The sequence below is a fragment of the Formica exsecta genome, unplaced genomic scaffold (assembly GCF_003651465.1).
Source record: "Formica exsecta isolate Colony F162 unplaced genomic scaffold, ASM365146v1 scaffold48, whole genome shotgun sequence".
NCBI lineage: Eukaryota > Metazoa > Arthropoda > Insecta > Hymenoptera > Formicidae > Formica > Formica exsecta.
The window spans coordinates 725,524-746,344 of NW_021852035.1; the positions used below are offsets into that span (position 1 = coordinate 725,524).

Below are 20,821 nucleotides of genomic sequence, written 5' to 3' on the forward strand. Positions count from 1 at the left end.
AATAGCTGGTAGATTCGATCAAGATGAAACTGAAGCTGCTAATATGCTCGGTATATCCTCTATGTACATATATATACATATGTGTATATACACACACACACACATATATATTTATGTATGCATGTATGTGTCTCTGTATATGGCTAATATTTTATGACATATAAAAAAGTATACAATCCGTAGACTCAATAATTTTGTGTTAGATGCCGACGGAATTTAATTTCCTTGTTTCTTCTAATGGTTAATTTTCTATGACAATAATATTCAATTCTTTTCAATATTCATATCCTCGATACTATACATCTGGCAGATGCGAAAGATTATGCTAGCTAGTTAAAATTGTTAAGTATGCATTCTTTGTTAAGATTTCTTTATAATGTAAATTTAAAACATTATTTCAGTTTATTTCAAAATAGCTGGCTTTTAATATCATAATAAATTTGATTGCAGATTAAAGTCTGTTGTATACTAATTAATCTAAGTACAGAGATGGGCATAACATAAGCATTTTAAACGATAAAATGAACAGATTTGCTGAACAATGTGATAACTTCTACTGAGCATTTCATTAATTCAACCAATTACATATTTATGTCATTTTGTGTACAACAGTCTTTATTTGCATAATCAAGTTTAATATTATAGAGATTATCATATTAAGATAAATTATAAAAGAAAATATTCGCAGAAAAGCCGCAACTTTGACAATATTATAATTTTATTCATCATTATTGTTAGATTTTTAGCAAATTAATTTTGCACTTAACCCTCTGCCTAAATGACAGGGGCTTATATTGAGTCTATTTCCTATATATCAAATTTTCTGTTATAATAGAGAAATTTGCATGTTTACGTCAGTCAAATAAATTCCTGTTGTGTGCGTAAACAATCTTTGTAAGGATTGCTTGGTAAAATAAAATATCATTATCATTAAAAGTTTTTACATAACTTTAGAAAGATATACAGTTCTTATATCTTAATATAACCACTTAATATAACTGTATATAACTCAAATCAAGAGCTTAAGCCATGGCAACAGTATAACTAAATTATAGTTAACATAAAACAAACAGAATTATTTCATAGATTGTACTTAGCATCCATTTTTCTTCTAATAAATTTGGCTGCACTAGTGCATATTGGTGCAAATTAAAGCTTTTTGTATATCAAACTCTCTCTCTCTTCTCATACATTAAAAACATAATATAAGTAATTTAATTAAAATATCTTGAATATATATCAATATAAATTATATTGAGCATTTTGTCAGTCCAAAACCTGCTTAGATTAGACTATACATACATTTTTACATCATAATTTATATACCATAGCCTTTAATATGTACCAATACTAGCACATTGAACCAAATTTGCTGTTAAGCTTTTTAAAGACACTGAATAGCTCATTTATTTTGTGCATACAAAAAGCTTTCCGTTATATTGTTTTCATTTTCTTTTGTTTTTATTTTATGTAAAAATAATGTTAACCTAATAAAAATTTCTTTATTTTTACTTAAATTTAAAGAAGTGTTAAGTGCTAAAATAAACTAAAGATACTAAAATATAAAATTTACCATGGTTTTTTTTATATTAAAATACATGACATATAAAAATATAAGAATTGCAGCATTTCTAGGTATATCGTCTGGGAGTACCAATACTACATTTAAGTCTGTATAATTCTGTTTTCTGGATGGAGTTGACCCATCATTCATGCTGATTGTTTTGAGTCATACACTTAAGTTTAATAAAACATGTAGATCTAACAATAAAAATAGGACTTGTGACAAGCTCTTATGTCAATCTTCAGTAATAATCAGTAATAATTTGTTTATCACAATAAATATAGCTATGTGTCAAAGGCGATACATTCATCAATTGCAATAAACCAAAAATAGTTTAAATAATACATGACCTGTGTATTGTATATATATATATAGTTTCAAACATATTTTCATTTTTCCATAAATAATCTGATTATATAATAAAATTATTAATCAAATGTCATCATTATTTGTACATTTAATGATTTATGTTTTTTACAATTCACTCGATATCATTTAGATATACGTTGATGTTCATGTGTTATAACTTCTAAAAATGTCGAAAAAATTCGCAAAATTCTTTAATCGATGCTCAATGATTCTGATGACAAATGGTACTCATAAACATTAATTTTGTTCACGAAATTGTAATATTACAAATTGTATATATCAATTGTTGAAAGATAATATTTATTACAATGTTTATTAAAAACGTTTAGGTAGGATAAAAACAAAGATAATGCAATTGCTTATGGCTCGTCTTTAATAATATACATTTGTTTTGCTAATAATATCGATACGTAGATACTGTTAATTTTGAATTCAATGCAATTAGTCGTAAGAATACTAGGTCTTTTGCAAATCTTGGATATTTTATAATATTATCATTGAACATCATACTTAATCCTTTTTTTTATTTTTTTTTTTGAATCAAATTCTTTTAAAATACTTTAAACTATATATTACACATTAATTTTTAGAAACAAAGAAATGTATGAATGCTGATATTATTTTCTATATCTATTATACTTTAAAATTTATTTAATTTAATAATTTTGTTTATGAACCCATTTGTCACAATCGGACAATCGAACAAAATTTTAAATAATTTCTGAATGTTATTTTTTCCTTTGTATTCATTGATACGCAAGATTTGAATGATACCCTAATATTTCAACAAGTTAAAGCTAAGTTATTAACAAACAGCAAATCTTTATATTGTATGCACGATTTTGCACGTGCACTAATATTTATCATGTGTGCTGTGGATGTGTCTGTGTATATGTGCGCAATCGTACGCGCATATGTGCATGTACCACATATAAACGCTAACAAAGAGTCACTCGAGCGTCGCAAGAACGACGGGACACGAAGTGTTATGGTTTAAACTTAACTAGAGGTATGTTCTTCGAATTTAAACACTTATCACACACCCATTCCGCATAAATCTCTGCCGTTAATAATTGATAAGCATGTTCTGACAATCCTGTGCAACCCCTGAAATAATCGCGTTCATTAAAACGCGCGTTTTTATTATCTTGCTAAATCACGTCACACTATCAACTCACCTGTGAAACCAAAAATTACAACCTGATTCACACAGAATTGCCTGATCATTGTCGTGTACTTCCTTGTGACAAACCCCACAAGGGTAAATTGGTGGCGCATTAGGATTTTGCGGATTGAATACCATTGACTGCTCTGGAGGATATACCTAAAAGAAATCAATAAATCATATGTAAATTTGCATAATTTACATATTATGCTAAATATAACCATAATAAATTAGACATATTGTAATGTACTTGATAAAACAAACAACTTACTTTGACTGAGGACATTGGCATTGACTTTGGACCCATTCCTGGACCTTGAAATCCATGTGGTGGCAGAGAAGCTCCCATGGAATTAATGGGGTGTCCCATAGGTGGTCCACCGCCCATATTATTGGGCATTGTACCCATTGGTCCTGTCATATGACCTCCCATTTGATTATGATGACTAATATTCACATTAGGCATATTCATTCCTGGACCACCCATATTCATATTGTTCATTTGATTCGGCACAGTCATATTCATATTGTTTGATGTCATCGAACTCATAGTAGTCATAGGTCCATTCATAGGTCTTCCTAAATTGTTAAGATTGTTTCCCATATGATTCGGATGAGGTTGAGATCCATTGTGTCCTAATGGACTATTCACGTTGTTTAGCGATGGTCCGTTTAACGGACTGTTGGGCGGTATATGACTGTTCATGTTATTCATATTCATTGGTCCATTAGGCATATGATTAGATCCTCCCATAGTGTTCATCGGAGAACCTAGAGGCCCACCCATAGGACTACCCATATTGTGACCCATATTGTTCATCGGACTACCCATAGGCCCACTATTCATATTATTCATTGGACTACCCATAGGTGGACCACTTAGTTGCGAATTTCCCATATGACTCATATTCATATGATTGTTCATAGTGTTTATTGGACCAGGTGGCATGTTTGGCCCCATATTATTCATGGGGCTCATGCCGCCGAGAGGAGCATGATTCATAGGAGACATAGCTCCCATATGATTCATATGATTTGTCATGGGTGAATTACCCATAGGGCTCATATTGCCCATATTATGTGGCATCATAGGACTCATGCCACCCATAGAAGTTAAAGGACTCATGCCTCGCATAGGAGGCCCACCCATGTGATGCGGATGATGAGGATGCATATGTGGAGGACCTCCATGCATCATTGGGCTTTGTGAAGTCTGTGGTGGTGTATCGTCAAAAGGATTACTCGCTACTATTGTATCACCGTAACCCGATAAAGGTGGGGGTAATAGATCCTATTGAATAATTGTTATGCATTAATATCAGGATGATAATTAAATGCTAACACATAAATATAATAAAGATACAATAACTTACCTGTACAGACGGAGGTTGCTGTGGAGGTGGTTGAGCAACATTTGAATTTGTACGTCTTTTTTTCTTAGGATTAGTACCAGCTGGTGGTGGCGGTGGTGGATGAGGATGGGCAGAAGAGTCAGGATGTGGGGCATTTGGGCCCATATTCACACCCATTCCCATACCCGCCAATGGCATCCTTGTGAAGGGTGGCATGCCCGCGATATTGTGGCTCATTTCCTTCGTTCACTTTCCTTATTTTATCATGCCAGTACCACTAAATTTTCGTGGCAAGTAATTATTGCTGATCCACTGTTAAAAAGAAGAAGAGCTTTGTTGTGATATAGATTTACTTAGAGAGCTATACGCAACTATATCATACTCTAATATATTTGTACATCATATTTATAAATTCCGTAGATAGGTGAATATTTATTAGTCATTATTTTATTTATAGTCATTATTTTAAATATAATATTTTAGATATTTTTAAGGAATTAAAAATTAAATTAAACTTCATTAAATTGGATATATAATAACAACTATGTATATGTGTATTAATATAAGATTATATATATATATATAAGAATGAATGACGAAACAAATATTGCATGTACATACAAAATGCATACAAGATTTTTTTATTTAGCTACAAAATATTTTCTCCGATTATAAACATATCCCTCCTTACACCAAAATATACAGAATAATCTATAATCCAAATAAATGCAAAGATGGACATAACTCCATAAATATCTTTCGCAATAAATTCATTATTAATCACATTTCTGTACAATATTCACTTTTTATACATAGTATTACCGAATATATTAATCAGAGAAAAGAATATGTTTTATCCAGCCACTAATTAAATATCCCGATAACTGGCAGATGAATAAAGCCACAGATAACGATAGCAAAACATTGTATGTACGTGTATATCGCACTGTCGTTCCATTAAAAAGTTACTCTCGTCTCGAGCACGAGAGAGTTATCATTCATAAATTTACTAGCGTACGGGGAAGAGAGAGAGAGGAAGAGAGAGAGAGAGAGAGAGAGAGAGAGAGTGAGAGAGCGCAGTATATAATCTACGTATAAATATACACACGAATCTCTGATCCACGTATATACATTTATCTCTCGAAGCATGTCGCCTATATTTATATGCGCCGATATAAATAACGAAATTACTACCGTTACTTCGAGTAGCCCTAGTGGTTGGTTCGTCCGTTAACGTGTGGAGGCGGAAAATCCAGAAGACGAGAGAGAGAGAGAGAGAGAGAGAGAGAGAGAGAGAGAGAGAGAGAAACACACACATACACGCACGCACACAGAGAGAAAGAGAGAGCGGGGAGCGCGTTCTCGACGCGATCGTACCTTGAGAACGGCGATAAGAGACCCGTGATACAACAAATAGAGGAGACCTCGCGTCGCGCGGCGTGCACAAAAGGGAACAAAATAAATTCCGCCTGGCAATCTCGCTGGACTAACCTAACCACGCGAGTTCACCGTCGAGATCTCCGCAGGCGCCTCCGCAGTCTCATTATGTGTGCGTGCGTGCGTGTGTATGTGTATGTGTGTGTGTGTGTGTATACGCATGGCGTAGCGTAAGCGTAGTATAGCGCGTAGATCGCGCACTCAGTCTCTCGGAGCACCGGGCGATTTAAAAAGCCGGTCGAGCTTCTCGTGTTATTGATGCGAAGCGCGATCGGCGTCCTTTTCTTACTCACCAACGCATTATAGGGTAGGCGACGACGCGAACGTGCGCATAGCTCGGTCGTTTTTTCGACGGGATACACCAGCACCATGAATCGCGGCTGTCTCGATCGCCGTCTCGCTGACCTCGGTGGGACGAGCGGTATGCGGGGATTCGCGATTCCGATTCGCGCCTCTCGCAAGACGCGTCTCTCGGTGGCGTTAACGGGCCACGCATTCACGGTCGCGCGTACACGATCGCGATAAACGCACTATCGCACTTTCACGCAGCGCGTCGCACTGTTGAAGGAACGGAAGCGAGGTAACGCACGCCACGATCCCTCTTAGGTCGCCATTGTCGCATTACGCGTGTCCCTCTTACGTCTGTATGTCGCTCTCGGGCGCGTTCCTCTTAACGCTTGCAACGCTCGTGAGCATCATCTGTCTTTGTTTAACTTTCGGTGAACAAGGATGATATGATACCATGAGTCGTTAAGTGGAACGCGTCTACCGTCTACGAGGGCCGTGAACTACTACAGGCTCCCGATAGATAACGTCACTGGTCGCATTTCGGTCGTCTGCGCGGTTTAAACGCGGAGAGAAGCGAAAGTAAATAGCAATCGCGTGGATCCGCTACGCGCGATCTGTAATTCGCGCGTAAAAAAATACGATAAATTCTAACGATTTCACCGCGTAAAAAATGCTCACTTTTATATGATAAAAAAATCACTATAATTTTGTATGAATAATTTTTTTCTTTTTTTAAATAAAAATTGTTTATTCACGTGAACACTAAAAATGTTGTTTTACATGTCATTTCACATTTCTATTGCCGTCACTATATGTATATCTATTTATGTTTATTTATTTGGTTTTTATTAAAAGTACGCACATACATATAAATTTTTATTTTCGCAGAAAATATCAATTTTTGTATTCACTTTTTGCTTTTTAATATAGAATTTTAATATAGAATTTATTATTTAATATAGAATTATTATTTAATATAGAATTATTTAATACTTTTTAACGGATAAATAGATCCGATGAAAAATACTGCAATTAGTTCTAAAATTCAAATATTAATTGTAAGAGAGAAGTTCATGATACAAATTAGTATATGATTACCGCACATATATAACATCACATGCACTCTGTACAGGTGCGTCAAATACACACTGTGACATTCTGTACGGCGGATCTTCCGTCCACATCCGGGAGGGCTTAAAGTTGTCTCACGATCCTAGCGTAGAGAGCTTGCACGAATCATTTTAATTATTTCAGTTACATCAGTAAATTAACCCGACTCCAACAAGCAGAAAACAATCCTCGTGGATATTTACTTCGGACAATACCTATCTACTTACGTAATATACATACATACACAACACATATACGTCCGGAACCATGATTATGTGCTATTATTTTGTTCTTATTTTAATATTAATCTAGATCGCAACTATGAAACACGCGCGAGATATCGCGTGATTCGTCGATAAATTCAAACGATTATTTCAGAAAGATATAATGTACATCATGGTATATGAAAATATGCTAAAAACATGAGATTCGCACATATATATACATATACCAATTAACATAAAATAAGGTACGCTCTTTTATGGGATACATAAAAGTTTATCGTTTTAATAAAAAAGCTTTATGTTTTGATATTTTTATGCTGATATTGCGTGATAAAATAACGAAAATTTTTACAAACTTTTACCTTTGTCTCTTTTTTACGAAACCGCATATAGCTGTTTTCATTACAATTATATAATTACATGTAGACATAAACAAGCCGCTGATATCCATGACATCTAGATTATATTTTGCATCGCGAAAGAGAAATCCCTATATAAACGGATTGTCTATATGTTGTCCGAATAGACAGATGAAATTAATCCGATCGGAAAATAATTCCCTGGGAAATAATATGAAAAAGCGTAGAGATGCTGGTTTATCCGCTCACGTTAACGGCTCTATCGATCTCATTAACGGCCTGGGCACTCGCGATTTATTTTTATCGAAGGATAGAGTATAGACTTTCCCAGAGAGTCACGTCGTTTTCGTCTGGGCAAAAGTGGTACAAATCGGGAGCATCGTGAGCAGAGTGGAAAAACTGGGCCAATCCCTGGAGGGGAAAAAGCTGGAATGGGCGTCCTGGGGGGAACCCTTGATAAGGATAAGGATAGAGTATGACAAAAGACGTGAAGACGGACAAGGGAAGGATTTAATAAATTTCTCCGGAGGAGTCTACTAAATGGGGTAAATCATACGGTTATGAACTATTTAAGAGGAATATCCGTTTTCTTAGTAAAATTATGGAATAATGCTCTGTTACATATAATAAACAAACACATGCTATTGTTTTATATTATTAACTTAATAACATAAAAATGTGAAATATAGGTAATAAAATATAAGTTAATATATTTCAATTCGCTTGGACTTTATATTAAAAGTACGTAATAATACGTGTAAAGTACGTAATAATACGTGTAAAAAAATGTTTTGTAAATCTCAAATTATCACACGGAGTCTTTCATAATCCCAGAAATATATCTTTTCTGAATTCATTTCGTATTTAGATTTTCTTTTTTAAATATTTGCATTAAGTAGAAATGTTGGAAGAAAGATAACTCATGAAAATTCATAGAGTTTTCTGGGAAACAGTTTACTTTTATATAAAAATAAAATACGGAACTTTTCTCACAATTCAACAATAGTGCTACGATTTATCACAATCATGTATCTTTACGAGATGAATAATCATTTTCAATAAAAATATTTAAAAAGAAAAAAAGATTTTTATATATTATACACTAAAAAATAGCTCTCTCGATAAGCCCAAACTCAATCAATGTTATTTAAAGCAAAACGTGTTCTACCTAACACAAAACGATAAAACTTCGATTTTCCATTAACATTATCATTATTGTATCTTAAAAGAAAGGATAAAAAATCTGGGGAAAGAATCACAATCGAATGGGCTTAATAGGAGTGGCGGCGAAGAGTTCGGCAATTGGTAGATTGTTCGGTGTAGCAATCGACTATCTACGCGAACAGATTCCGCAAACAGCGACATTTTACAAACAAAAACAGCGCGCCAATCAATCTGTCGCGTGGTGCACGCGTGTCCTGAATAAGAAATGGGTGATTTGCACAAATTACGCGAAGGCTCGACGGTTACTCAGCCGGAGATCTCAAAAAAGGAGGCGGTGAGAACAGCACACTTGTCGAAGATAATCCTGGTAACTTCTTCTTGACAGCTCGTTACGACGCTCGCTTATAATCGCGCATTAGAGACAGTTGATAATTTTTCAAGTTTTTTTTTTTTTTATTAAAGATTAATCGTTTCTAAATTAGTCTAACAATAAGAAGCTAAAAGAAGCTGTTGTTAAAAATTAATACACTGGAAATAGAATTCTGTATATATGACTTTAAACAATTAACGAATACTTTTGAAAATGAAATATCCTGTCAACTCCCTTGGCGAATAGAAATATGAGATTTAACTGTCAAATATATTTCAAAAGTCAACGGATCGCGTAACTTCGTATCAATCGCATATCACTTTTCCCGAAATATTTTTATTCGCTTCAGACTTGTTCGTAAAAATTTTTTGAAAGTAACCAAAAGCAGATCAAATTAAAAAAATATTTATTTAAGAATCGATTTATATACTGTACATGAAAGATCGACTGTAAAAGTTATATCAAAAATTTCATTACATTTTTCGACGGCTGAGACTCATTGGAGTTCACGTGGTATTTCGAATCTACATTCCTAAATTTTTATAGAGATCCATCTCTATTGCACACGTATGTATGCATGACACGCATGCAATCTCGGTTTATTACCACTCGAACACACTTTTCCATCGCCGACCGGATGCGCCGATTGCATCGCCGACGGAGTCGAGAGAAGCGATCCTTGACCTGTTACTCAAGGATACTTCGACATTCCACGGTGTCCCTTATAAAGAATTTAACTCGGACGATTCCTCCAACGGCGGTGGAACGTATCTCGAACGTCACTTCGCGCTCGTCGGATCGTTAATATGTCTCGCGAGAAAATGTAGCACTATTGAAGAGATTCAAGAAAGTCCGCTGCTGTTTTCACTGCTCGAATGCCGTTCAATTGTTATCGAAGAAGTAGCGGTAGCCATTTCTTTGTGATTTCTATCTTTTCTGTTTTCAGAATCTGATAATAGAACGATTAATTCTGTTTTCTTCAAATGATCGTTATTGTTGAGAAAATATATCGCGTCAATTATATTATAGGAAGAAAACTCGAGATCCGATTTGATTGAACAAGATTGTCTTCGATTTGAATATCAAACACGATTTTTAAAATATCGAAGTAATATTTCAACTGATATAGATATTATGCAATCGCAACTATATATAAAAGAGAAGATAAGACAATGATCGACAATTTATCGAAAAACATTGTCGCAATTGCTAAAGGATGTAGACTGTCATAACATTACATAACATTATTAAGGAAACGCTTTTACGGATTTGAAATTTATTAGCATTACGATAGCTATCAGTTATTTTTCCAATAACTATCTCGGCTCTAGTAAACTCACATTGGCATGATTGCGCAATGTTTTCTCCGTGCACGTTACAATGTATCGACGAAACTTCAATAAAGACCAAACTTGCTTTTATTGTTTTTGTGTATTGACCGAATTCTCAATACGAATCCTCAACATTTGCGCAATATGAATTATTACACAATAATATTGACCGTAATGAGACTCGTATACATTTCAAAAATATGTTCAAATGAAAATACGTGTGTGTATTTAATTCCGTCAAAATATTTATTTGCTTCCTGTATTATTTAATGAGAATGTAACGATCCGAGTCCCTCTCGCAACTTTTCCTACGACATTTGTGTGATATAGACATCTTGATGCATTATTTTGCATTTATTATATTTACAAAAGAAATCGCGCATGTTTACGCATATCATCATTTTCGCACGAGAAAATTTCCCCGCCGCCACTCGATTTGCCTTTCGAACAGGCGATTGACGGCGATAATTACACGGCGATGTTTGCGCGGCTGCGAACCGTGTCAATTTCCCGTGGTGGTCCTCGGGTCCACTCTACGTGCGTTGCGAGCGCGTCGAAATACAGCCGTCGAGTTTTCAATCAATAATGTCATGATAAAGTCCGGAGAAAAATCAGAGACCATAGCACACACGCACGATACGCAATCTCGAGCACGAATAATATCGCGTTTACAGCTCTTTCACCACAAGCGCGCAATCTTCTATATGTCTTCTTAGAACCTAAGACTACGTGATTAATAGAATCCATATTAATATTGTTTCAATATGTAATTTTGAAAACAAACAAAAAATTCGTTGATCCGTAATCATGTTTTTTTCTTATTAGAATAATTACTTCGTTATCGATAGTATTTAAATTCAGATTATAATCTTTATATTGAAAGGATGATTTATATTTAAATATAACAATATTCGAAAGTTTTATATATTATAAACATATTATAAAATATAAAAGAGGTATATATATAAAATTTTATATTTATGCAAATATAATTGAATAATTATATAAAAAAAGAAGTTCGAGATTCTTTCTTAACCTACCTCTAACATTATCCAGGTTTGACATCTATGTAAGATATTTCCGGGAAACGCACGCACCTTCGTGACTGTTCACCAACGACGACAGGTCGATCCGACTTTTCCCACTTTCTCTCGTCGAGCGAGCGAACGGCGCGGTCCGTAACGCGTTCTCATGAACTTTCACCTTGGGATTTCTTTCTCGCAAGCCGATAATCAGGCGACTCATTCACGGTACATTATGTACAGCGGGAGAGATGCGAGTGAAAACGTAGAATCACCGTGGAACGAGCGCTCGCGTGCGTGTTCCTAATCAGCCCTTTCCGCGAGCCGTTAATTACGCCCCGTTGTTGTTCGCGCATTGTTTGTGTTTGCCACGAAAAATTAACCTGCCATTAAACGGAAGCTCCCGGCTTTCGTTCATGGACGCGCGGTGGAATTTCTCTCTCCTTTATTCTCTCTCATGTCGCATTATCTCGAGCGAACACCTCGTAATGACAAAATTGCGTTCAATCCCGTTCATTCGCTCATCATCGATGTTGCCATTCACGTGCGAGCGAGCGAACGGCGCGGTCCGTAACGCGTTCTCATGAACTTTCACCTTGGGATTTCTTTCTCGCAAGCCGATAATCAGGCGACTCATTCACGGTACATTATGTACAGCGGGAGAGATGCGAGTGAAAACGTAGAATCACCGTGGAACGAGCGCTCGCGTGCGTGTTCCTAATCAGCCCTTTCCGCGAGCCGTTAATTACGCCCCGTTGTTGTTCGCGCATTGTTTGTGTTTGCCACGAAAAATTAACCTGCCATTAAACGGAAGCTCCCGGCTTTCGTTCATGGACGCGCGGTGGAATTTCTCTCTCCTTTATTCTCTCTCATGTCGCATTATCTCGAGCGAACACCTCGTAATGACAAAATTGCGTTCAATCCCGTTCATTCGCTCATCATCGATGTTGCCATTCACGTCGGCAGGTGATTAACTCGTCGTCATCGTTATCATTGTCGTTGTCGAACTGTTCGATCGAATACCTTACGACTGTCAGTGAAAATGTCAAATTTACCAATATCGCTCTTTGTATATATCTATTCCTATGGTCACGCGCGAGTAGTAGAAAAGTTCGCTTTATGCTTAAATCAAGTCGGTCTCAGTCTCGAATGACTTTCTACAGACTACACGAATGCGCGAACAATGTAACTGCAGTAAATCTGTGTGAAATGTTTCTCTTCTCGATGCAGATTGTAAAAACCGTGAGGAAGTATCTATTGTATCTGCAAAATAGAATCAACTTTCATGCTTTCATATTTACAGATATACATAATAGCTATATATTGATATATAGACTTTTTAAGACCCGAATTTTTATCTTATATATTCTATGATAAAAAATTATAAAAGTTATTTTCATATTTAACTAACATATATGTATAACAATAAAAATAAAAAGTATCCTATAGATCTTGCCGTAAGTCTGTCAATAAAAATATTAATAATACAAAAGATTTATAATACCTATTAGATCATTTATTAAAAGTCGTATAGCACATTTTAGCGATTTTATCTATTCGTATATATTTTTCCAAGACAAAATTATCATTGAGTTTTACGAACAATTTGTTTTTCAATCAGTTGTATTGTCGCTTTAAACAAAAAATAAAGAAAATCTGTAAAAAGAGAGAGAGAGAAAAAGAGATTTCTTCTCCTTTGTATCTTTTTCCAACTTTCAGCGCCTCGAAGCAAAGAGATCAAGTCTACAGGGAAATCATAGTTGAATTTATTAAGCCAACGCGAGTAATTTCCCGCGAATAAATATTTAAATAACACGGACGATTTATTCAATCTAGCCAATATCAAGCGAGACTCAAACGCGGGACGGTTCTGTCGATAAATTTAATGTTACACGATTAATTTCGCGTAACTCGATATCGTTACTGACAACGAGCGCGCAATCTCGCACTTCGTACATTTAAAGCGCACAATTTTTCCCGTTCGCGTGCATGGAAGAATAATTATATCCACAAATTCGCTTAAAATTAACATAATTAAATTACAGTTAACATTGCAGCGGCGAAATTCCCAGAAACAAAATGTGATTAAAACTTGTTTATCTAAATTTATATCCTCGGAGGAAAACCAGTCCTTGTTAAGCTACGGGCTGGTTATTCGAATTCTCTCGGAGGAGATTAACCCTCGCAGAAGGGTTAAAACAAGCATCATCCTTTTCCTGCCTCTAATCTGGTGGTTTAACGTCCACTGATCCACCTCACGGTAAGTTTACTTGGCAGTCAAGGATTTACAGCGCGATTTCCGGAATATATAAATATACATATATGTATATGTGTGTATATATATGTATATTTATGTATATTTATGTATGTGTATATATATATATGTATAAACGTATGTATACATATATGTATGTGTAAAAGAGCAGTGTAACAACATGCATTCGTTTCGCTGCAAATTGAAATGCGAAACATTTACTTATACAATTCGCTATACACAGTCATCCACGTATGTTATGGCTGTTACGCCATGTAAAAACGGAAAAACCATTTGCGCCGGACCCGGGAAAAAGATAAAACTGTTGAATTTTCCGATAGCTTGGTAAATAACGGAGCGACCAAAAAAAAAAAAAAAAAAAAAAAAAAATTAACGCGACCACATTGGCGCGATACCTCAAATTTACGCCCGGCACGTACTCGTTAAAATCACCTTAATCATTAGCTTAGTGTTTCCTAATTTCTTTTCGCGACCATGCACGCGTTCCACACTCGAAAACATAATTTTTCTGGCAAACAAACATCTAATTCTTATTAACGATTGTATTACTATTACATCAATTAATTAAGAATGATGGCTGCAGATAATTAAATCAAGAATATCGATTTATTAAATTAATGAACAAAAAATACTTAAATTTAAACTATTAATTAAAGCTAATTGAAGCTTAAATAAATTTATCTGGAATAAATAAGCAATAATTCATGATAAATTAAATATTTAGGGAATTATCGAATTCAATTATTATTAAATTAAATTATAACGAAATCTATTTATATATTATACACGCGCGAGCTTAAAATTGGCGCATCTCAATATGCATGCGCCGCTAAAAGAATATAAGATTAATTGCGCTGTTAAGCGGCTACAAATGTTAAAATAAACTCAATGCGAGGTGAATTAAACCTCCCCTACCGTACTTCCCTTTCCGTTCCTCTTCGGAAGACTTCCCTTTTCCCAATCGGGCTCTTTTTTTTCAGGGTAAACTCGTTCCGTTGGAACAATCGGATCGCCTCGAAACGATCGCCCATTCAAACAGCTCCCGACAACCTAGTCGGGTGACAAAAAAAAAAGGAAGACTGAACCGATGACGGAGAGGCGGCGCGGAAAAATCGAAGCGCGAAAGCACGATCGCTCCGACACGTCGACGGGGTTGGAATCCGCCCTTTTTCGGATGCTGCAGGCGTTGTGCGAAAATCTCCGAACAAAAATACACTACTTGTTCCTCCCGGAAAATTAAATCTTTCTACGGAAACTGCCGAACAAATCGATGCAATCGTTCGGCACGTCGATGGGACTAGAATCCTGCTCTCTTTGGACTCTCTTATCGCCGATTTGATGCCGCGAAAATCTCTGAGCCAATACACAGAGAATTTGCAACTGACATAAAACTTTAACAGTGTATTTTTTACTTGGCGTATTTTTAATATTAATATTCTTTATCTGGTTATATTTTTATCTATATTTTTTAATTTTTAAATATCCACAACTTTTGAATTATAAACGATTGTAAATATAACTCTCTTCATAATTTCAGTTTAAAAAATGTATACATTTATTTAGGACACATATTTATTTATAAACTATATTAATTTTTAAGTAGACTTATATAATATCTAGTATATATGTAATATCTCTCGTACATTGAAAAGTTGAATAAATAATGACCAACTTCCATAAATTTTGCATAAAAATCTTCATCTCATATTTAGTTAACATATTTTCTCTTTAAATTTCTCATACTCTGTATTAATTCTGAGATTTTTTTCGTTAACAATTAACTAATATATATAAATTTCATAAAAGCTTCCAATATTGTTTTAATCGTTAATTTATTGCATCAAAGATGCAATTAATGATTAATAATCTCCAATTAATGATTAATAATCCAACCATGAATGATGATTAATTTAGCTATCCTTCTTCCATTATTTATCAGTCCTAAATACTGATTAATCAGGAATATTTATGATCATGATCATTATTTACTGATTTAATTATGCAATAACTATTAATTTAATTATATTTTACTAAATTTTGTGCAAATTTACTCTCTTTGGATGCTGTTGTCGGTGTAATTTCGCTGACGCAAAGCCGCGGAAACTTTTCCGGCTCGAGAGTGCACAGCAAATTCCGGCCGATGTAACCTTCATCGATACAAGGCACGAGTTTCCCTCGTCGTCGGTCCATCTCGTCGATGTGGAAGCTGGGTTGCCGTGTCCGCTCTCTCGCCGACACAACCGTATTTTTCATGCCTCTCTTCCCAGGTCATCTCTTTTCTTTTTTCTTTTTTATTTTTTTTCGTCGAATCCTGCTTTCGAAACCCGTTATCTTCGTGGACGAGCACGCGTTGCATATGCGAACGCGAATGACGCTACGACTTATGGCATCGCATACCACCCATTAAATCCGTCGATTTTAGCCAGAAATTCTTTCCCGTGCTTCCAGGTCGTGAAGTCGCGGTGAAACGTACAAAAAAAAAAAAAAGAAAAGGGGTCGACGGTCGACGACAAAGCTAGAGCGACAGCAACAAAATGAAACACGCGCGCACGCGCGCCGAAAAATACGCTCGTTGACTCGTTATATTCGTCCCAGAGAGAGACAGGTCGGAGATTTTATCGGGATTGCTTTTGTAACGATGCAACTTTGCGGATCGGATGTATCCGGCGGAGAAAATAGCGATGGAATTTGCGATGCAAATGCCACATTAAGGAGCGTAGAGTCGATGTAAAAAGCCGAGACCTCTGTCTGAACATACGACGAGATAAATGCATATTTTTACATGGTGGCGGATATATTTTATCTCACATTGCGATGATTAATTCTGTTGGAATATGGAAATATTCACTCGGGGTCTCTTTCTGCTTGTTTTCATTATGCATATATATCATCTACCAAGATCTAGAGAAAGTATTTCTTTAAAGATGAAAAGATTGAAAGAGGTGAAAATTAAATGCAATTAAATAAAATATGAAAATTAAAAATCTCAAAGAGAGATAAATTACATGATCCAATTAGCTTTAAAAGAGTCGAGCAACGAAGATGTTATATGTTATATTATTAGCTATCTGTTGAGCTAATTACTGCAACTATCTCTTGTAACTTTAAATATTTCATCCAATGTATTTTCAAGGAACCAAGATAGCAGAGTTCATCGACAGCATTAGATAGACATAAGACGCTATTTTTGCTCTAGTTTTGTAACATTTTCATCCACCAGCTAAAAATATGTCGCATTAACCGGTTGCCAACCGTTATGCGCGCTGCAATATTTAACGGATTTGTACGATCGAATTGCTATTCCAAAGCGTACCAAGAAAAAAGTCGATAAATCCGCGAAAACGACTTCTTCTTGTGTGACATAATGCATGAAATTTGTTTCCGCTGAGGAGATTGAATAAAAATAGCCAACTATGATAGCGCATTTCTTCAATGAGTGAAATCGACCGGGCCGCTATTACCTAATGATGCGAGATCCGTTTCGAGTTCTACGAAGTTCTCTAAGAAATTAACGATTTGCTCGGTTCTGTTCCGTGTGCGTCGACAGACACGACAGCAAGCGAAAAGTCGTACGATATGCGTATGATATAATAAAATAATATTCTCACACTATAAAAGTATAACTATAAAATTTGTCAACAATAATAATAAAAAAAAAATTCAGATTATAACGACATTTTGCTCGATCTTTCGTTCCTCCGCTTCTTGTCAAAAATATCTCTTATGAATAAATTATAATTTATGATAAAATATTGAAAAGTAAGATGACTATATACATATTGAGAAAGTTATTCTTGCAAATCTCCAAAATTCTATTATTTAACGGCAGCATATATTATTCAAACTATTATATTTAGTCCTCCCTAATTATTTTCGGGAATTTAATTCACATAGAATGAAATATAATAAATCTTGTAAATCTTTAATTTTTATCCGAGATAAGCTTGAGAATGTTTAATAACTTTCTTTCTCTCACCACATTTCATTTTCTGCAAAAGAAACAGTATGTCGACGAAAGTCGCATAAAATAACGACATCCGCTTACACATATCTATCAAAGGTGAAAAAGTACTACTTCTCGCTATGTCACGCACCTTTCCCCTTCCTTAAACGTTGCCGGCAGCCGGAGACAACAAGTACCTTCTCCGGAGTGCCGGTATATATCACTTGTTACGCGCGCCACGCACACTTTAGTATTTATCCAGAGGAAGGGGAGGAAAGATACGTACCACAGATACGTACCTCTCTAGGCCCAGGGCCCAGTGTGTTGCGTGATTTCGCGGTGAGAGGATCAACGGAGCTATCAATCAGAAGGAGCACATATTCGAGACTCTCCTTTGGAACGTCATTTCTCATTGTCTCGATCGATACCGCTGATCGATACCTTCTTGCAAAACATCCAAGATCAAGCGGCGCGATCTCCCGGGTTTCGGTATGGCTCCGACAATCAAGGTGAGTGACGAACGTGCGCAACAGGTTGATGCACGCTCTCGCGCGCGCGATACGCAATCTCCCTCCACCCTATTATATAGGTGTATACGCGACCGGTGATTTAAAGTTTCGGGGGAGAGCGTCCTCGAGGGAGAACCGACACGTTCGCGAAGCTCACGTGTTTAGGGGAGCGTTGGTTTGTTTCGGTATGCGAGGAAAATTCTCGCCCTCCGATAACTTGCCTCTACGAGATATCGCCTCAAGCAGCTTATTCATCGGGCGTTCAGGTTCAGGGATACGGTATGAGATACTTAGGACCCTCCTCGCGGATTCGCTCTGTGTCATACATTTACGGCAGATGAGGATAGGGGAGACCCTACCGCGCCGCTTCCGGGCGATTTATTTTTATTGTAATGCGTTTCAGCCCGTACGAACGGAGATGCCCAGTTGCGAATAAATTCGTGTTAAAAAATTGCTTCGCTTTGCATAATTGCATATTTGCTTGGGACGTGTGTCTCAGAAGTTGCGCTGCTTTTACAAAGCGCATATCTGTATCTCAGAAATAACAAGGAATAAGTCCAAAATTATCGGTTTGGACAGATTTATAATATTGATAAATCAATAAAGCAAGCAAATACAGTACAAAATAAATAAAGCCTACGATTAAAGCTCGCAAATATTGTTTGATAACGCGTATTAACAGTAATAAAGTAAATATAATAATTAATTCGTTTAAAGTAAATTTGTCATATAATAAAAATATATTTTAATAAAATTATTTATTTTATTTATTTTTGCGTACCTTTTTTCATGATTCTTGCCTTTTTCAGAAAAAAAATTAATTTTGTATCTTTTTGCTTCCCGGATATAGATATTCTATTTAAATGAAGCAAATATTGGAAGCCAATAAGGACGTATTTTACAGACCATATTACCGAATTTGGAATGAATGTTTGTTGAAATGAATGTTTGCATGTACGCAAAGGCTCGGATTAATGCGCCATTAAATTAAACCAATAATGTTTCATTGTTGCATACCTTTATACGGCTAAACGATCGCATGATGCAAAATAATTCCGTCATGCGCGTTTACAAAAACATTGTAATGCGTTTGAAAGCGCTATAAATTGAAATTGTATTGATTTGTAACAATTATACGCATATACGCGTACAATATAGAAAAATATAGATAGCAGAGATGAGGGATAGAGAGAAACTTCATATCGAAATTCTTCTATTATACAATAATAACGAGATAAACATATCGTTATGTGTCCTAATTACTTTGCATGAATATAACAGGATATTGACTATCATCGGAATCAAATCTTCACGAGTGTCTTTCGATCTAAAATACTGTGCTTATGAAACTGAGTTATATTAATATGTTTTGTTTTTTATATTATTGCAAGATATATGAAATGGTGGAAAAAATTAATATAATAAAATAAATTTACTTGAGTTAAATTGTAAAAGAATATTTTTTATAACATACAAGGACAAATTGCGATTTGTAACTTGTTATTTCAAAGTAAAAAGAGAAACTTATACAATTTATAAACTTATAGACACGTCTTTCGAATTACGTGAAAACTTTAAATAATTGGTATATATGCTCCCGAGAGGTAACTTATTGTTAGAACCATGAATAAAATCTTACAAAAGAAAAGAGAATTTTTCTGTTATAAAATCGAATTATCGAATTTTCGCACGTAGTGCAACGGTTATATGTACGGGGCGATTGAAACACCGGCTTATCGACAATGCGATAACATTATAATTCATACGTATCGCAATCGTATACTTATGCGAAAGGTGTGGAATCGACCAGAATAACAATCACAACAGTTGTCGAACGATTTCGTAAACCCTACTGCAACCACATTGTGGTCTAAAGACGCGTTCACAGCCTGTATAGTAATGAATAAAGAATTAAACGAAACTTTCTCTTTGACGCTACAGCAAATAATTTGTAAATCTATTTATAATAATGAAAATGTGAGAAAATAAATCAAATGATCGACAAAAATTTTCTCGATTTCAAAACTCGGTTCGTATGTTGCATAAACTTACAAGATTTTTAATCCTAAACGTTGGATAGAGAATACAATAAATTAACTTCTGTATATAGTGTTAGCATAGCTTATATTAATAAGTGCAAAATAATTCTCTTGTTAAAAATTCTATTGTATACATCACAAAATTAAATTTTACAGTTTTATGCAAAATGCAGCCCTGGTATAAATGCAATTCAACCATATAATATTTGTTCGACAATTATTATTAATCTACGATCTATCATTAATTTCGCCCCAAACAGTTCGCTTGTTCTAATTCGCGCAAATATTGTAATCGGAAGA

General features: G+C 35.2%; 2 protein-coding genes across 4 annotated transcripts in view; one reads left to right on the forward strand and one right to left on the reverse strand.

Moving 5' to 3' along the window:
- Nucleotides 1-130: 130 nt before the first annotated feature.
- LOC115241361 (protein pygopus) lies at nucleotides 131-6,531 on the reverse strand. Of its 3 annotated transcripts, none has more exons than XM_029817076.1 (5): nucleotides 6,181-6,531; nucleotides 4,472-4,762; nucleotides 3,370-4,389; nucleotides 3,112-3,257; nucleotides 131-3,040 (listed from the first exon to the last, which is right to left on the reverse strand). In XM_029817076.1, exons 2-5 carry the CDS (start codon nucleotides 4,685-4,687, stop codon nucleotides 2,920-2,922), a joined length of 1,503 nt encoding a protein of 500 aa, XP_029672936.1. In that variant the 5' UTR covers nucleotides 4,688-4,762; nucleotides 6,181-6,531; the 3' UTR covers nucleotides 131-2,919. The 3 variants fall into 3 exon arrangements, with proteins under 3 accessions (XP_029672936.1, XP_029672937.1, XP_029672938.1); XM_029817077.1 differs by lacking the exon at nucleotides 6,181-6,531 and adding an exon at nucleotides 5,828-5,980; XM_029817078.1 differs by lacking the exon at nucleotides 6,181-6,531 and adding an exon at nucleotides 5,273-5,393.
- An 11,720-nt stretch (nucleotides 6,532-18,251) lies between these two features.
- The window catches only part of LOC115241371 (ejaculatory bulb-specific protein 3-like), a 9,658-nt gene continuing 7,088 nt past the window's right edge, over nucleotides 18,252-20,821 (forward strand). Inside the window, exon 1 of the mRNA XM_029817102.1 lies at nucleotides 18,252-18,482. Coding sequence (XP_029672962.1) covers nucleotides 18,465-18,482 — 18 coding nt within the window. The 5' untranslated portion in view covers nucleotides 18,252-18,464. The remainder of the gene's footprint in view (nucleotides 18,483-20,821) is intronic.

Coding starts and splice junctions, on each gene's coding strand:
- LOC115241361 (XM_029817076.1), bottom strand. CDS start 4,687: ATGAGCCACAATATCGCGGGCATGCCACCCTTCACAAGGATGCCATTG. Junction 3,258..3,369: donor TGCCAATGTCCTCAGTCAAA/GTAAGTTGTTTG, acceptor GATTTCTTTTAG/GTATATCCTCCAGAGCAGTC. Junction 3,041..3,111: donor TGTAATTTTTGGTTTCACAG/GTGAGTTGATAG, acceptor CGATTATTTCAG/GGGTTGCACAGGATTGTCAG.